This window comes from Cricetulus griseus, chromosome 3, assembly GCF_003668045.3.
Source record: "Cricetulus griseus strain 17A/GY chromosome 3, alternate assembly CriGri-PICRH-1.0, whole genome shotgun sequence".
Classification (NCBI taxonomy): domain Eukaryota; kingdom Metazoa; phylum Chordata; class Mammalia; order Rodentia; family Cricetidae; genus Cricetulus; species Cricetulus griseus.
Genome location: NC_048596.1, coordinates 52,979,674 through 52,998,158, shown reverse-complemented (window position 1 = coordinate 52,998,158; position 18,485 = coordinate 52,979,674). Strand labels below are relative to the sequence as shown.

Genomic DNA, 18,485 nt, shown 5'->3' with positions numbered 1-18,485 from the left:
GTGGTGCACATGTGTAATCCCAGAACTTGGGATGCTTAGACAGGAGAGACCAGTTGAAGGCCAGCTACATAGCAATAATGTTTGGGGTGGGCTGGGGGCAAAAAGTATGAAGAAATGAAAAATGGCAGCTTTCAAGCCAGGACCTCAGCAGGAGCAGGGACTGCAGAGGGGGTTGTTACGGACTAAACTGGAATAGAGAGTTGACAGCAGGGACTGTAGATACTATGTTTATGGCTTTGTTTTGGTCTACAATGGAGGGGGTCAAACCCAAGGCCTTACATTAGGCACATACTCTGCCACCCAGATTCATCCTCAGCCCCAGAAACTATGTTTATACTATAAACAGAAAAATGTCCAAAATGATCAATTTATTATTCTGAAGCTGAAGGAGATGGCTCAGTGGGTAAAAGCACTTCTATGGGGAGATGGAAGGTGAAGACAGGAGAATCAGCTTGAGGGCAAACGCGAATGGAATACTCAACGCAGCATCAGAAATGAGAGAGATGTCGATGTGGAAGGGGAACTAACTCCTGACACTGTCCTCTCACCTCCACACAAGCCCCGTGGCATGAATGTGCCTGCATTCGCATACAACACACACACACACACACACACACACACACATTTGTGAAAAAAGTTGGTTATTGGGATGGTTAGTTTTGCCAACTTGATACAATCTACAATGTTTGGCACTGGTCTTAATGGGACTGTAGATCAAGTTGGCCTGTGGGCATGTCTTAAATTAGGAAGATTCAGGGCACTATGAGTGGCACTATCCCCTAGACAGGGAGTCTTGGGGTGGAAGAGGCATTTTTTTCTCTGCTTTTGACTATGAATATAACTACCTTCTTCAAGTTCCTGCCTCAGTTTCCCTTAAAGGATAGACTGTAACCTGTAATTGTAAGCCAACTAAGCCCTTTTTCCCGTAAAGTTACTTTTGCCAGGGCATTATTACAGCAATGGGAATGAAACGAGGATGCAATTCCGGGTTAAGGACCGAGAGGGGTGGAGACTGTAGTGCATGCTTCCCCTCCTAATCCTTTCCCTGTTTTTAAAATGTTTGTAGGCGCACACCTTGAGTCCAGGACATCCAGGGCTACATAACACAGTGAAACCCTGTTTCAAAAAAAAAAGGTATTTCAAGTCTTCTATCCTCCACTAATGCTTTTAAGACAAGCATGCTGGAGCAGGTTACTTCTCACTCTGTTATGTGTGGGGGTGTGGGTGTCATGTTCATTCTTAAACACATTTCATGTATTTCTCATATACTTCTTCACACATTAGTTCATCCAGCTCTGAAGGGTCAATCAGTGTCATCTTGATGGGCCAGCTACCTTTGTGGATTTGTTGGCGAGCCCCAGGTTTTCTGCACCTACTTTATGGATTTCACTTACCTCTTCTGAGAGGAGAGTTCACTAGCAGCCTTCACATTCTCTAGAGCACCACACTCTTCCCACAGCACAGTGGGTCTGGTGTGCAGCACTGCCCCTTGATGGGCAGGAAGCCATGGTGGTGTGCAGGCTACAGGCCATGGCCCCCATGCTCCTTGCCACTCCCAGGGCCATGATCAGGGCTCCAAGGGTTGCCATGGTAAGCCTCCACCACCACTTACTTTTCTATTGCTACGAAGAGACACCATGACTAAGGCATGTTATAGAAGGAAGAATTATTGGGGGCTTCCAGTTCAGAGGTTAAGTCTCTGACCATCATGACAGGGACCATGGCAGCAGGCATGGTGCTGTAGTAGTAGCTGAAAACTTACACTGTATTAGCCAAGTACAAGGCAGAGAGAGACAGAGAGAAAAACGGGGGTGGGACATTCCTATTCAAACTATTACAGCTTGCCATGGCTGGCTCCATAATAATTATTTCCAGTATGTGGGACTCAAACCCAGGTCTTTGGCCATATTAGGCCAGCATTCTACTACTAAAGTACAGCCTTAGTCCCTGTATTTAGTTTTATTTATTTTTGGTTTTTCGAGACAGGGTTTCTCTATGTAGCTTTGGAGCCTATCCTGGCACTTGCTCTGGAGACCAGGCTGGCCTCGAACTCACAGTGATCCACCTGTCACTGCCTTCTGAGTGCTGGGATTAAAGGCGTGTGCCACCAATGCCTGGCCCAGTTTTAGTTTTTAAAATTTTTGATGTGTATGGGTGTTTTGCCTGCATGTTATGTTTGTGCACCACCTGTGAGCAAGCAGTGCCTGAGGTGTTCAGAAGAGGGAGTCTCGATCCCTTGAACAGGAGAGACATGTTTGTTAGTTGATATGTGGATATCAGGTCCTCTAGAAGAGTAGCCAGCGTTCTTTACTGAGCCATCTCTCTAGCCATTCCTCTACTTAGTCTTGAAGGCTTCTGTGGGTATTACAGACATTTGGTTTTTCTTCTATTTTTGCAGTTCTAGAGGTAGAATCAAGGAAGTTGCATGTGATATGCAAAAGCTCTACCACTGATGTGTATTCTCAGGCCAGACATTTGCTCCTTCTCTGTTGCATGGCAATTTCCTCCCTAATCTGCCACGACCTGTTGACTTGTACCACACAGCATACTTGAGTTTCTTGTCTTGAGTTTCTTGTCTTGAGTTTCTTGTCTAGATTCCTAGATTACCCCACATCTTCTAAATTGTCTACGTGTTTTCAGATTTTTTCTACATCATTTTTAAAATTTTGTCTAATGTACATGGGTATTTTGTCTGCATGTAAGTCTGTGTACCACATGCATGCAGTCCCTGTGGGGCCAGAAGAGGGCTTTGGATCCCCTGGGGCTGAAGTTACAGGTGGTTGTGAACTGTCATGTGGGTGCTGGGAATTGAACCCAGTTCTTTGGAAGAGCAGCCAGTGTTCTTAACTGCTGAGCCATCTCTCCAGCCCTTCTACATCATTTATTAAACATCTTTCTCTCTACTGGGTTGAAGTAATCAGCTTTGTGATTATCCTATTCCCAATTATATTCTGTTGTGTTACTGGGTTTTCCTGCAAAAAAGTTGTTTCATTGCTCTTATGTTTACTTTATGAGAAGGCATTTCCATGGTCATATACTTTTAAGGTAACTTAGTCAAATTCCCAACACACTGATTACGATGGAAAAAACTTTTGAATTGTTTCTAAGAATGACTGTGAGCTCCTGATTTTTCTTTGCAAGAGCTAAGATTGCAGGCATATGGCACTAAGCCTGTTTTTTTTTTTTTTTTTTTTTGGCACAGATATACTCTATCCCAGGATAGGCCCCAAATCATGGCAGCTCTCCTGTCTCAACCTCTCAAATACTCAGGTGGCCACCTTGTCTTTCATCTGAGGTTATATGGTTTGTTCTATCACTTTAGGTATTAATTTCTTAGAGATCCGCCTGCCTCTGTCAACAGAGTGCTGGGATAAAAGGCGTGCACCACCAACGCCCGGCACTCGCGGTGGCAGAGGCAGGACAGCCAAGGCTACGCAGAGAAACGTCTCGAAAAACAAAACAAACAAAAATAACAAAAGGACCCAAACCAAAAATTAAGCCACAAACAAAAAACTACCCTATTCCGTAACTTTATTTTTCTAAAGAAAACAGGAAGTTCTCTACCTGCGTCGCCGACGTATCCGGTTCATTCACTCGAGCCCGCCCATTGCCCGCGGCGGTTCCTGGTTACCTCAGGCACAATGACTAACGTCACTTACAGCTTCCGCTCCCGCCCCGCTGGTGGAGGGACAGAGGCCGCCGGGCCTCACCACGCATGCGTACCTCCTGCTCCCCGCCTCCCCCGATCTTCCTTCGGGCTTCTCCTCCGGGCTTTCTCGATTCCCGAGCAACTCGTCCCCGGGGAGCGGAGTCGTTTCAGCCAATCCCGAGGCATTACGACGCCGAGGAGCGGGACTCCATCAACTCCAGCCAATGAGCTAGCCGTTCGCTCTACGTCATAGACTTTGCCCCACCTTAATCTCCGCCCCTCCGGCCTGGGCGCTCAGTCCGCGCAGTAACAAATGAGGTGCGCGCTGCGACACCTCCCAGCTCACCCGGCCCCGCCGCCATTTCGTCGCCTGGCCTAACGGTTCGGCCAATCCCGACACGTATCGAAAAGGACTAGCGCTCCACCAATCGGAGGCCGCTGCCTCCGACCTCACCTTGGGCCGGCCCAATCCAGGCCCCGGTCCCGCCGCCCTCAGACCGCCCCCGCGGCATCCTCTCTCCTCCCTCTTTGTGCGTCTGGCGCCGCCGCCGCCCGCCGCGTGAGAGGACTGGCTCCCCGCGCTCCTCGGCAGCGTAGTCGGGTCCCCTCCCCCCCCGGAAGGTTCGCGAAGGAGAAGCCGCCGCCGAGGACGAGGAACCGCTGGTGCCGGTCCCCTGGGGCGCCATGGCGACCGGAGCGAACGCCACGCCGCTGGGTAAGCTGGGCCTTTCAGGCCTTCCCCCCGCTTTCTGGGCCCAAAGGCGGCTTCGAGCCGGGCCCGCTGGCGCCTGGGCCGCTGCCACCGGTGGGATCGCTGGGGGCCCTGACGGCGGCCTTCTTGGTGGCGTCGCCGCCGCCCCCGGCCTGGAACCCTCCACTGCGGCCGCCCCCGCGCCGCCGCTCTTCCAGCGAGGGTCGCCTCCGTGCCAGGACCAGCAGCCGGGCCCGTCCGGCGGCGGCGGCGGCGGCGGTGGTGGCGGTGAGTCGGGCCGATAGAGCGCGAGGAGCGCCGCGCGGACCGGACCGGAGCGGCCGGCCGGCCGGCGGAGGGGCACGCGACCGAGGTTTCACGCGGCAAGGACGCGAGCGCGAGCGCGTGCACGGGAGGCCCGGGCGGACGCGCCCCAGGGTACGCGCGGCCTGGTTTGGGAAGCTCCGAGTGCGCATGCGCCCTCTGAGAGGAAGACGGGCGGGAGGAAGCGTCCATTGCGCAGACGCAATGAGGCGTTCAGGCTTTGTGGCGCAATTCTGAGGGCTTGAAGAGGCCACCTGTTGCCCCTTGAGCTGGTGTATACAGGAGAGTGTAAGAAAGTCCACGTAACGATGTGGTGTGAGGGGTCCCCCTTACGGTTTTAGGAACCTGAAAGGGAGACCAGTCCCGTGTCAAGAGTGTCTCTTTTTTTTTGCAATAAGGCCAGTTTGGAAGACTTGTGGTGATGCTTGGGTTCGATTTTTCTTTTTAAGGCTGTTTATCTCTTTTTGTTTTCTAGAAGGTTTTGAGTGACCATCTTTCCCCGTGCTGATTTAAAAGACTTTTCCCCTGGCCTGTAATCCTGAGAAGTAGAAAACCTTGTGTGGTAAATGTAGGGAAGAATTGGATACATCAGAGTTCTGATGACAGGTGTCCACTGGTCAGAAAAACTGAATGCTGGTCTTGCCGTGTGAGCATGGTCTTACTGAAGGATGGGACGTTTCACTTAGTGATATGTAGGAAGAGCTTTGGGTGTTGTTTTCCTTTGGAGCTAATCTGCTGCTTTGTAGATCTGATTGTCCAACTTTACTGCCGTTTAGAGCTTCCAGAATTGATGTACATCTCCTTAGAACTATTAAGAATTGGAAGCAAGGGTGCAGTGGCTCATACCTTTAATCCCAGCAGAGACAGGGAGACAGACAGAATAGGTGTGCTTCAGTAGTGTAGAGCCTTTGCCTAGCATTTGCACGACCTGGGTGTTCCCAGCACCACAAGAGAAAATTTGTTCCTTGTATTTACATTCTCTAGCAAGTTTTCCCAGGAAAAAAGAATATAAATGTGAAGTGTTCATTAACTTCTCTGACAGGACCAGATACCTTTATGTCTGCTTGTATTCCTCTCTGACCTCTGAAGCTCCTTTCTTTTTAAATTTTAGGTGGATTTCTGTTTTAGTCTTAATTGTCATGAACTGCCTGTTGGTAGTCACTCTCATGGTTCGTGTTTCCTCCTGATGGGCTCTGTCTGTCTTTAGACTTCCCAAGTAAGAAGAGGAAGAGGAGCCGGTGGAACCAAGACACAATGGAACAAAAGACAGTGATTCCAGGCATGCCCACGGTTATCCCCCCTGGACTGACTCGGGAACAAGAAAGAGCTTATATAGGTAAATACACGTTCTGCATCCAGGTGCATCTTCAAATTGTGACTGCTTATTCTGAGGACAAATCTATTGAAAGTCTGAGGTTTTAGTTTTGGGACAAGGTGTGATCAGGTGTGCTTTTTATAGCTTTGGTGTAAACTGTGATTTGCATGGCCAGTCCTGGATTTGTAACTTGTTTGGGCCTGCTCTCAGCAGCACATAGGCCTTACTAAGCAGCCCACTTCTCAGCTGCTCTTGCTCATTGATGAGGTGCATGCTTATCTGCCTCTCTGGACAGGCCCCAGTGGAGAACACTGCAGGTATTTGTAAACCAGGTGCCTTTTTTGTAACATGGCCTTTCATCATAATGTCATGGTTCCCTTTCCCTAAAATGTGGTTTTGCTTTTTTTTATAGGTTACAAAACAGTTCAAACAAAAAGTGGCTCTGAAAGTATTTACAGCTCACCCATTTTTACTGTTTTGTTGAATTTAATCCTTCCCTTCAGCATCTTGTTTGGTCTTTAGAGAGCTGTCTTAAAAATAAAAGCTCTTAGCCCGTTGGTGGTACACGCCTTTAAGCCCAGCACTCAGCAGGCAGAGACAGGAGGGTCTCTGTGAGTTCAAGGCCAGCCTGATCTACTGAGCAAGTTCCAGGACAGGCTCCAAAACTACAGAGAAACCCTGTCTCAAAAATAAATAAATAAATAAATAAATAAATAATGAAGGCTCTTGTAAAACCACGAAAAAACTCTACTGGGAAGGGTTTATTGTTTGATTTGAAATGAGGTGGTGGCAGGATTTTAAAAATTTAAGTTGAATTGAAATTAAACCTCAAAATTACTTAGAAACCAAGGTCATTCATACAAATTATATATGTCTGTCCAGCTGTCTTAAAAAGTACACTTGATAAACATTTTCAACTAACCAAATAAACATCCTCTTTGGGCAGAAACCTAGTGGGTCCATGAAGCTGTGACCTTCACAAACATAGCTTCAGGGCCAATGTGGTCTAAATCTGGAGGGTCTTCATTTCCTGGTTTTTAGATTGCTGAGAATTTTAAGGCGTTGGAATTGTCTTCTTGTCACAGTACTACTAATACTACTTTTTCTCACTGTTGCTGTTTACTCTTATCCAACTCTTAGGTGTCATTAGACCAGTGTTGGACCTTCCAACCTTATAAAATGCCCCTAATGGTATCACAGCCCAAGAACGTAGAATCTGAGAAACACTTAATACTTTACAACTCTCTTTTCCTCTGGAGGCCCAGTTAATGCACTAAGCCCTTAAAGACTATTTAATTTACATCTTTCATCAAAGTAGGTAGACTCAGAGTTAGAGGCTAGTATAAGTTCTTTGCTTCATGGGAGATAATAGCCTTTTCTGGTTTATTTCGTTCTGGGTATTCAAGTTAGATCCTATTGTAGTTTCTTTTGTCTGAAGTTCTTGAGCTTAATGTCTTACTGTAAAGCTAGAACTTGTTTGGAGTAAAGGAGTTTGGAGGGCAGCTGTGTCCCATGGCGTACACTTGTCCAGATGTCCTCAGGATCCTCTCGCTATTCAGTTTACTTTCTTTTCTTTTTTCTTTTTTTTTTTCCTTCAGAGACAGGGTTTCTTTGTGGTTTTGGAGGCTGTCCTGGAATTAGCTCTTATAGACCAGGCTGGTCTTGAACTCACAGATCCTCCTGCTTCTGCCTCCTGGGTGCTGGGACTAAAAGCGTGCGTCACCACTGCCCAGCTGATAATTCTAATTTTAAAGTATGTCTCACAGGGCTATACAACATCCCCATGCTGAAAACACTGAGTAAAAGTAAACTGAAGCTGGGCGTTGGTGGCCCACGCCTTTAGTCCCTGCACTTGGGATGCCGGTGCATCTTTTGAGGCCAGAGAGTTACAGGAAGGACAGGGCTGCAAAGAGAAACTCTGTCTTAAGAACAATTATCTGTAGTTAGGTATGCATTAATCCTAATTATAAGTAAGCTGTGCCCTTCCTACCTGCTCAGAAACCTGGGGTATGATAAAGATACAGGATAGGGCCATGATCTTTTAGCCAGGCATAGCGCACGCCTTTAATCCCAGCACTGGGGAGGAGAGGCAGGAGGATCTCTGTGAGTTCGAGGCCAGCCTAGTCTCCAGAGCCAGTGCCAGGATAGCTCCAAAGCTACACAGAGAAACCCTGTCTCAAAAAACCAAAAAAAAAAAAGATAGGCTAGGTAGTTACAAACACAACATATTGAAGAATCCACTCTGTTATCCCGCTGTGTTACATTTCCCATGAGTTACTAGAAGCTTTTAGTGAAATCCTCATCTTATGTCATTTCAATGCCACATGCATTCTCTTTGACCCTCATTTTCCATCTTTTACACACCTCCCTACATCAGTAGCTGGTCTGAAAGTAAACTAAGCCAGGTGTAGTAGTAGCACATGCCTTTTACCTAATCACTGGGGAGGCAGGGACAGGTGATCTTTGAGTTCTAGGCCAGCTTGGTCTACATAGGGAGTTACAAGACAGCTAGGGCTGTTTTTGAGACCCTGTCTCAAAACCAAAAACAAACCTGGCAGTTGTGGCACACACCTTTAATCCCAGTGCTCTGGAGGCTGAGGCAAGTGAATCTCTTAAGTTGAAGGGCCAGCTTGATCTACAGAGCAAGTTCCAGGACAGCCAGGGCTACACAGAGAAACCCTGTCTCAAAACAAAAAAGCAAAGATAAAACAAAGACTTACAGAAACTTACTTAGGCCTACTGGTTTATAAAGAAAGGTATGTGGTTTGTTCAGTATTTTAAGTAAAAACTGCAGGTATTGGGGGACTCAGTACAAGTCTGCTTATACAGAAAGTATACGTATGAATTTGTAAAATGTTGAATTGGTTATTAAATGCTTGCTTAAAGAGAGTTTCAAACCTGGTCTTAATGAAAATGGTCTTTGTTCAAATGCTATTTTTTTGTTGTCCCATATTGAGTAGTTTTGGGCTGTGTTTAATATTTATTGAAGAAATAGAAACTCAAGTCTTGCCCTGAGTTTGGTGGGAACCAGGTACTGATGATAACTTAAATGGTGTTGGTTCAGGGTGCCAGTTGTAAGCAAGTGTTGGTGGGGAAGGGAAGAGGTGAATATTTACCTCCTGATAATTGCAATTGTAAGCTGTAGTGAACAGTCTTAACTGCTAACCCCTCTTCCAACAAACTGTTTGCTTCCTTAAGTGATAACCATTTTGAAGTGAAAATTAACTGTAGATGTAAATGGACTCCTGCTGCTAGGTGGTTGGGGGTTTTTGCCTCAGTGTGTCACTGATCAGTCATCCCTTTCAAAGTCTCCGAGTTCTTCATGCTTGTTATTGAGATTTGAGATGTTTTTTGGTAACATTGTCTTTTTTCCATCCTTTTTTTTCTTTCCTAACCTGGTTTCTTCCAGTGCAACTACAGATAGAAGACCTGACTCGTAAACTGCGCACAGGAGACCTGGGCATCCCCCCTAACCCTGAGGACAGGTTGGGAAACAGTTTTAACCAGCTGACAGTAACGCTTTTACCTTTTTCTCAATATGTTTTTACTGGTGGCAACATATTGTGTCAGTTCAATAAAATCCTAGTTAAGACGACTGGTATTCTGACCAGGGTTTAGTAAAATGTATGCTCAGTCAACAGTTAGAAAAGTTGGAATGGTATTTAATGGGAGAATAAGTTAAAGGAAAATGGACAACTGGTTTCTAATTGGTAAGCATGTAGATTGTAACCTGAAAATTTACCCACCCCTAGGGACAGAGAGGGGTGGCCATTAACCTGCCTTTTCACTGGCTGCTTTGGCTGAAAGCACAGGGGGAAGTTTTTCTCATGGTATATTATGCAGGGATTTGAGAGTATTTTTAACCATCACTGAATTTGAGCAGGCCAAGCTTGTTGAAGTCTTACCTGCTTGTGGTTTTGAGATTGTTTTAAAATCAGGAGATTTCTAACCAATTTCCTTCATTGCCAATTAATTTTCAGCCTTGGCCATTGCCTGCGGGTTTTGGGAGGGAAAGGCAAGCAACCAACCCCTAAATTACTTTTTCCTTTTTTAAAGGGAATGTGGGCCTCAAACAGCTGTGGTCATGCCATTTCAGTTTATAATTTCTCTCGCCTCTGAAAAGTTAAAGTTCATGTGAGAGAGGAACTTTTTAAGTGGAATTGTATTGGCTGATAGACCTTTGAACAGCTAATGTCTGGTCACTTAATTGACAGTGAACTTCCACTGAAATCCTTCTTAGTGCATGTAGTATAGTTGAAAAGATTGCTTTGAAAGTGTTTCTGGCTTTTGTTATCCTGGTAATGGCTTTAGAAGTTGCACACAGTTCTGCTGCCCCTTGCCATGAAACAAATGAACTTAATGATGTCTCCATATTCATCTTGTGCCTATCAAGTTTGTTATTTTTTTAACAAGTAGATTTTGATTGGAAAGTTGTATTTTATATTTATTTTTTGATTTGAAGATTTTTATTTTTTAATTTTTTAAAGATTTACATTGTAGGTTATAGACCACAACTGTTTAGTGCCTTTTTGGCCTTTTCCCCTTTAATGGTATGTCTACAGGTTACCAGGCAATTCCTCCAAAGGTTGAGTTTTTAACAAACCTTGTTTGCTTCCTGGAGAACTGGGATTAGAGTGCAGTTGATGTCTCTGATGCCTCTTCTAGGTGAAGAAGTCCGGCCAGTCTAACCTCTAGATTGCTAGCTTTTGCTTTTCACTTCCACAGTTTGGGAAGAGGTTAAATGGTTATGAAGTTTAAGCCTTTAAAAGGCCAGTTTGGTTCTGGTACAATTTGGTATTTAGCCAGAAACATTTCGATTCTAGATAGCAAATGGGGTGGGCATGCTAGAAATGAGTAAAACCAGAGCAGGGATTTTCCTCCTTGTATATATGCTCAATTTTGAAAGAGGCCCTAATGCCTGATTGCTTTTGCTTTTAAGCCCAGGTTGGAGGGAAATACATGAGTTTCTTACCTTACTAAGATGATTTCTTAAGAAGTTGTATTTCAAAATTAAGCCACTTTCTGCTATTTTGATGTTGCTTAACTTGCACAATTAAAATGTTTTAAGATCTGTTGTAGATTTAAATGTGTAAGATGATAGTCTAATGAGCTGGGGATATTTGCTTGTGTTCACTATGGTTGGATTGTGCTAACAGTTCATACAGATGCTAGAAACGGAGGTGTCATTTAGCCGTCATTAGCCATGAACAAACCTGACCTTTTATTCCATCGTGTGTGTAACCTGGTATGACATGGTTCCCTTTAGGCTGAAGACAGTGGGAGCAGCCGAATTCAGTTCTTGCTCTCCAACTAGGCACAATTCTCTCAACTAAACCAAGGGTGTAGGAGTCGGGACTACTTTTCAGGATGTTTTTTAAAATAACCTGATCCACATGGTCTCTTCCCTTCTTGCAGCTGCTACTAAATTTTCATACAGAGTATCAAGCTATGGTCCTTTTTGTAATCTTAACTCAGAATTCTAGGAGTTTAACTTCTCTTTTTTGTTACCGCAAAATCTAGCTGTGGTAAACTGACCATTTTATCATTACATATATATATATATATATAATATTTTTTATTTTTATTTTTTACTTGTAGCGTCAGCATTTTACTCCTTAAAAATGAGAGAGAAATTTCTGCTTTCTGGACTTGTAAACTCTGATGGAGAATTGTAGATCCCCCTTGCTGTTGGCAGGTTCAGACCCTAGACAAGTGTTTGACCAAATCTGCATTTGCAGCCTCTTGCAGAAGCTGCCTTAGCACTTTTAACGGTTTTCTCTACCCAGACTCCCCACCTCGAACAGCCAGCCAGGCCATTGAAGGAAAAGCAGAGACGAAGCCTTGCACCATTTCTCTCCATTGTGGGGGCTAAGTAGCTGTAATAGCTTGAGTCCCAGCTGCTTTGGGTGAACGAGCTTGTGTTCACTATGTGGCAGGGGTACAGATGCTCTTCCTAATAAGACAGTTCACCTATACTCATGTTTCTGTGGTTCATCAAGTTGGGTTATAAATTTTTTCAAATGAAAGGATCATTTGGCAAGAAGCCTCCAGAGGATGATACTGTTCTTGCCAGTAAAGGTCCAAAGGTTTCCCTTTAATGGACCCTTCCTCAGTCAATTTTAGAAGTGAAGGAATTTTTCCTTTTCTCACATATACCCTACATTGCTTAATGTTAAGTCAGATTCCATCTCCCCCATTCCACACGATCTTGAATAGCACACGTTATGGTCGGTTCCTCCGAAGAGTTTTGTTAGGATCTGAGAGGCAGAGGGCTGGGGAGACTTGTTATAGTCCATACATATGGGAGCAAGGGGAATTGGGGGCAGAGCAGTAATGGGGATCTGTCTCCCACAGGTCCCCTTCCCCTGAGCCAATCTACAACAGTGAGGGGAAGCGGCTTAATACTCGAGAGTTCCGTACACGCAAAAAGCTTGAAGAGGAGCGACACACCCTCATCACAGAGATGGTCGCCCTCAACCCAGACTTTAAACCACCTGCAGATTACAAGTAAGCAGAGTCACAGGTGGTTTGGGACAAGGGCACATTCGGATCATACGTGATCTGCTGGGACGATTCTGGCTTACTACTTACCTTTTGGCCATATTATCCTTAATTCTCACATGGTATATTCTTGATTAATTGTGTACCACCTCCCAGAAATTGAAATGGTGATGGTCTTTTCTTTCTCAGGCCTCCAGCAACACGTGTGAGCGATAAAGTAATGATTCCCCAAGATGAGTATCCAGAAATCAATTTTGTGGGTCTCTTAATTGGGCCCAGGTGAGTAATTACTAGTCCATGGCACTCATTGACTTATCTTCAAGGTTTGAGATTTTTATTGTGTTTGGGTTTTGGTGTGATGTTTTGGCTGAATTATGCCTTAAATTTGATCTACACACACACACACACACACACACCTCCATTTTCTGTGGTGAAGTAAAATCCTGAAATGCTGACCTTAATGTGGTATTCTTTTTTGGTTTTTGGAGGCTGTCCTGGAACTAGCTCTTGTAGACCAGGCTGGTCTCTAACTCATAGAGATCACCTGCCTCTGCCTCCTGAGTGCTGAGATTAAAAGCATGCGTCACGAACACCCAGCTTTAATGTGGAGTCCTTGGTGGGGAAATCTTGGTGCTCTGCATTTTGCAGTTTGCTACCAATGACTACTCAGCCCAGTGTTTTTAATCTGAAATAAGAATTTGCACTGAATGTCTAACACTCTTTTCTGCTTTTCAGAGGGAACACCCTGAAGAACATTGAGAAGGAATGCAATGCCAAGATCATGATACGGGGGAAAGGATCTGTGAAAGAAGGGAAAGTTGGGCGCAAAGATGGTCAGATGTTGCCCGGAGAGGATGAACCTCTTCATGCTCTGGTCACTGCCAATACAATGGAGAATGTCAAAAAGGCAGTAGAACAGGTGTGTGGTGAGCCCAGGAGGAGGCTTCTTGCTGGAAACCTAGGTGATGGCCCCAGGCGCTTGACAACTAACTGCTGGTGTTTCTTAATAGATCAGAAACATCCTGAAGCAGGGTATTGAGACCCCAGAAGACCAGAATGATCTACGGAAGATGCAGCTTCGAGAGTTGGCTCGCTTGAATGGCACTCTACGGGAAGATGATAACAGGTCAGTGATAATGTTGAGAAGACTTCCTAGAAATCTCAAGAACATTTTGAAGTGGAAAGGTGGTCTCTACAGGTCTTTGAATTGATCTCTCTACCTCAACAGGATCTTAAGACCTTGGCAGAGCTCAGAAACACGCAGCATTACCAATACTACTGTGTGTACCAAGTGTGGAGGGGCCGGCCATATTGCTTCCGATTGCAAATTTCAGAGGTGAGATCTGGCTGCTGTTGAAATGGCTCCCTAGCAGCCCAGTGGTCTTCAGGATTCTCCTTTCCATACTGGCTGTGGTTAGTCTTACTAAAGCAGCATCCTTTCTGTGGATGTGGCTGGGTGGTGTGAATTTTAAACTTAAGGGTCTTGAGTAGAAGAAACTTGTAGAGCCTCCTGTTGTCTTGTCCAGAAGCTTACACTCTGGCTATGTATCTGTTGGGTACAATATTAATGAGTGTTCACTGCTTAAGATTTGTTAAGACCAGTGGGTTTTATTTCCATATGGCCCTTTTTAGGGGGAGATGGATATAGTTTGTTTTTCTAGGTCTTGCATAAAAATTCCTTTTCTCTCAAACAGGGAAGATAGAGGTAGAATTTTTGTATTTTTTAGACTGGGTTTTTCTTATGCATGTATGTCTATACTGTAGTGGTTGTGGAGATTAGAAGAGATTTTTAGATCCCTTACTTAGATCTGAAGTTAGGGGCAGTTGTGAGCTGCCATGTAGGTATTGGAAATTGAACCCAGGTTCTTTGCAATAGCAGTAAGTGCTCTTAACCCATCTCTCCAGCCCATGGAGGTAGGGTTTGGTAAAACATGAGAGGTGAGGGTCTGGAATGGTGGTTGGTCACTTCTAACCTAGGGCCTGGACTGTGGCTGACAGTGGAGAACCATTTCCAGTGAAGGGCTAGAAAAGAGGGCAACATCCTTGATTGAAATAGAGCTTTCTTGATTATTTTCTCCTTTCTTTGTGTTTCCAACCCTACCTTAGGCCTGGCGACCCTCAGTCAGCCCAGGATAAAGCACGAATGGATAAAGAATATTTGTCTCTTATGGCTGAGCTAGGGGAAGCTCCTGTCCCTGCATCTGTGGGCTCCACCTCTGGACCTGCCACCACACCCCTGGCCAGTGCACCAAGACCTGCTGCTCCTGCCAGCAACCCACCACCACCGGTGAGCCCTGGGACAATTCTCTGGTCTAGCTCCCCCATTCTCTTCTGCAAAGAGACTAGGAGCTTTGGCCAAAGATCTGGGGTAAAGCTTAGAGGTGAATGTAGCTGGCAACATTGTTCTTCTGGGATGTCAGGCCTTTGTGGGGTCTCACTGTGGGAGAATCCTGTGCTTGTGTTCTGGTCTCGGGACATAGTCAGAAGAACAATGTTGCCACCAGGGGGAGCAGGCATGGACATTGGCAGGAAATGCTCTCATGTAGTCTCTTATGTCTACAACGCAGAGTCGCCCACCCTGGATGAATTCTGGTCCTTCAGAGAATCGGCCCTACCATGGCATGCATGGAGGTGGTCCTGGTGGGCCTGGAGGTGGGCCCCACAGCTTCCCACACCCATTACCCAGCCTGACAGGTGGGCATGGTGGACATCCCATGCAGCACAACCCAAATGGACCACCACCACCTTGGATGCAGCCACCACCACCACCGATGAACCAGGGCCCCCACCCACCCGGACACCATGGCCCTCCTCCAATGGGTAAGTAAGTGTCAGACCAGAAACCTTGGGGTTTGTGGGGGATGGATAGGCTCATACCAAGTGACTCTGAGCTGTAAGCAATGCTGAATGGCTAGCCAGTGCTCTGAATCATGCTGAGGCCTCGGCTTATAGAGTACCTTCTATGTGGGAAGGCTTACACATTGTTACAGCAGAACTTTTGGGAGGTTAAAGACTCAAAGCTTTGTAACTGAGAAAGCTATTGGGGGTGTCTTGCCTGGCCAGTTCAAATGTCCTGCTAAGTCCCTGCTCTTTCCTTCCATCAAGATCAGTACCTGGGAAGTACGCCTGTGGGCTCTGGGGTCTATCGCCTGCATCAAGGAAAAGGTAATGCTATTTACTCGGGATTTCTGTCTAAGGCTAAAAGTAAATGGAGGCTCTAGCCTGGGTCTCCAATTCTCTAAAGCCTAACTCATGTTTGCCTACAGGTATGATGCCGCCACCGCCTATGGGCATGATGCCGCCGCCTCCGCCACCTCCCAGTGGGCAGCCCCCGCCTCCTCCCTCTGGTCCTCTTCCTCCATGGCAGCAGCAGCAGCAGCAGCCTCCACCACCCCCTCCGCCCAGCAGCAGTATGGCTTCCAGCACCCCCTTGCCATGGCAGCAAAGTGAGTGGAATATTTTGGGCTTTTGGGGGTGGGTGGGATGTGGGCTGGGGCTGAGAGGAAAAAAAAACCTAATATCTTACATGGGCTGGAGACACCTTGGGTGAAGAGACTATGGTCTCAGCAAAGGCAGTGGGGTGGAAAGCCAGGCTACTTGGCCCAAAGGAATGTCTTGGGGAGGAGAGCTGATGTTTGGTGTGGTTGTGTTTGGGAGACACTTGGGAGGTCTGGAGGGGAGCCTGCTATTGTAGATAGAGCACTCGAAGTCCAGGCTAAGCTGCTGAATGAGCTGCTGGTTTGGCCGTGCCTTGTGCGCGGAGTCATTGGGATGGTGCATGCATGTTCTGGAGGGGGCTGTGATTGGGCCTGAGAGACTGCAGAGACAAGGGGTCGGTCAGTGGGGAGAGAGCAGCTGTGGGCTTGAGGTTGAATGTGCCGTTCGGTGGTGGCGGCGGCTGGGCGGAGGGACATCAAAGCCGGTTCTTGTGTCTGGTACTTTCCCCTTAGCCCCTCCAGGGGTATTGGTGACAAAGGGCTTACTTTGTTAAGCCCAGAGACCATGAGGCTGACCCCAGGGTAGTCCTGCCCACCCCTCCACTCCCATCACCAGAACAGCCCCGCCCGCCCGCCCCCCACCACCGTACCGCATGCCAAGCAAGGAGCAGGCGCCCCTCGACCCCCATCCCAAGGCAGCAGCCGCAGAGAGCCGCGGTGTACCCCCCGCGCGTGTGACCTTGGGCTTCTTTACTACCCCAGATACGACGACTACCACCACGAGCGCTGGCACAGGGTCCATCCCGCCATGGCAACAGCAGCAGGCGGCTGCCGCAGCTTCTCCAGGAGCCCCTCAGATGCAAGGCAACCCCACTATGGTGCCCCTGCCCCCCGGGGTCCAGCCGCCTCTGCCGCCCGGGGCCCCTCCCCCTCCGCCGCCTCCGCCACCTGGTTCCGCCGGCATGATGTATGCCCCACCCCCTCCTCCTCCGCCTCCCATGGACCCTTCTAACTTTGTCACCATGATGGGCATGGGGGTGGCGGGCATGCCGCCCTTCGGGATGCCTCCAGCTCCCCCACCGCCTCCACCACAGAACTAGACTTGTTTTTTTTTTTTAAGAAAATATATATTATATACATAGAGAGTTGGTCTCGTTTAAACACACGCCGAACCTCACCATATGGAGCCAGACATTGGGATGCACGCATGTGATTGTGTGTGCACGCATGTGTGTGTGTGCACGCACTGGGCTGGGCCAAGTGACTGTGGACTCGCTTGGAAATGGGCAGGTGGTAGTGAGGGCGCCAGCTTGGGCTCTCCTGGCGCCCTGTAGCATCGAGTGTCTTCTTTGTCTTCTCTCCTCACCCAACTCCCTTTGCCTCTCCCCAAACCGGGCCACCAGGATCCCTCCCCGCGTCAGCGATGGCCCGAGCCATGAGAGTGAGGACTTTCCGCGCCCATTGGTGACCCTTCCAGGCAGACAGCCTCAGCAGCGCCCCTGGTGGACAGGATGGTTCGGCAAAGCAGCCTGAGTTATTTTTGTGGACGGAATCGGAACACGCTGGCTCCATATCGTGAAATTTTTATTAATTTTTATCTTTTTCCTTTGTTATTTCCTTATCTTTTCCTTTCTTCAGACTCCGTCCAAGGAGATGCTCTCCCCGGTCTTCTGCTGCAGATAGAATCCTTTACCTTGTCTCCATTCCTCTCTTCCCAAGGAAAGAGGAGCAAATGGTTTAGGCACAGACTTTGGCAATTAATGTCAGGCTTGGGTTTGTGGGGGTGGGTCCTGTGTGTGGTTTATCTTTGCCACCTTTTAAAGTGTCTTGAGAATTCTGACATTGCTAGAAAGGGTTAATCCAGCCCTGGGATTCACATCTTCCTGCACTCCTGCCAGCAGTAAGGAGACGCCCAAGCCACCATAGGTCTGCCTGCCAGCCTGGAGTCTCTGATCACCTAAGCTGCTGCAGATACCATTTGCTTCTCTCCTTCCTGGAAAGCTTCCCTTTATGTTTTATTTTGACCCCAGATGTTCAGATGTTTTGCAGTGTCTGGGACTTGTGCCCCGTGTTCTTTGTTCTGCTTCTTTGCCCCCTTCCCTCTTCATGGAGTGATTATGTTGACAATAATGTGTAATGCGCGTTCTTTTCACTGGTTTATCTACAGAAATTTCTCTGGGCTTTTTTTCGGTGTTTGATTCAACACTGCGCTTAAGTGGGGGGATGTTCCATTGAATAAAAGAGCAGTGTGGTTTTCCGGGTCTGTTTCTTTTCTTTCTAAATCTCCTTTCTCCCACCAGCAGTACCAAAGTTCCCCTACATAACTCGTTTTAACACTTGGCCCAGCTCCTACCGCCCATATGTGGGGTGGTTTCACCCATACCCTGTTTCTACTTGATGTAACTTGAGTACTAGGCTCACTCCATATCTAAGTCGTCTCTGTCATTTTGGGGGAGTTTTCTTGGGGCTCTAACCTCCATATTTGATGAGCTCCAGTTAAGATTAGTGTCTACTGGCTGCCACCTGACTTAAAGACCTGGGCCTGGGGAGGCATCAACACTAAAGGTC

General features: G+C 47.1%; 1 protein-coding gene across 9 annotated transcripts; it reads left to right on the top strand.

Moving 5' to 3' along the window:
• The first annotated feature begins 4,009 nt into the window (after nucleotides 1-4,009).
• Nucleotides 4,010-18,176, top strand: Sf1 (splicing factor 1). Of its 9 annotated transcripts, XM_027408495.2 has the most exons (14): nucleotides 4,014-4,364; nucleotides 5,872-6,000; nucleotides 9,389-9,464; nucleotides 12,334-12,486; nucleotides 12,670-12,759; nucleotides 13,216-13,399; nucleotides 13,491-13,606; nucleotides 13,709-13,816; nucleotides 14,587-14,767; nucleotides 15,027-15,300; nucleotides 15,586-15,645; nucleotides 15,747-15,926; nucleotides 16,680-16,884; nucleotides 17,321-18,176. In XM_027408495.2, the coding sequence occupies exons 1-14, from the start codon at nucleotides 4,334-4,336 to the stop codon at nucleotides 17,448-17,450; spliced, it is 1,917 nt and encodes a 638-aa protein (XP_027264296.1). In that variant the 5' UTR covers nucleotides 4,014-4,333; the 3' UTR covers nucleotides 17,451-18,176. The 9 variants fall into 9 exon arrangements, with proteins under 9 accessions (XP_027264288.1, XP_027264296.1, XP_027264287.1 ...); XM_027408487.2 differs by having other exon boundaries at nucleotides 4,010-4,364; nucleotides 15,048-15,300; nucleotides 16,680-18,176; XM_027408486.2 differs by having other exon boundaries at nucleotides 16,680-18,176.
• Nucleotides 18,177-18,485: the final 309 nt, after the last annotated feature.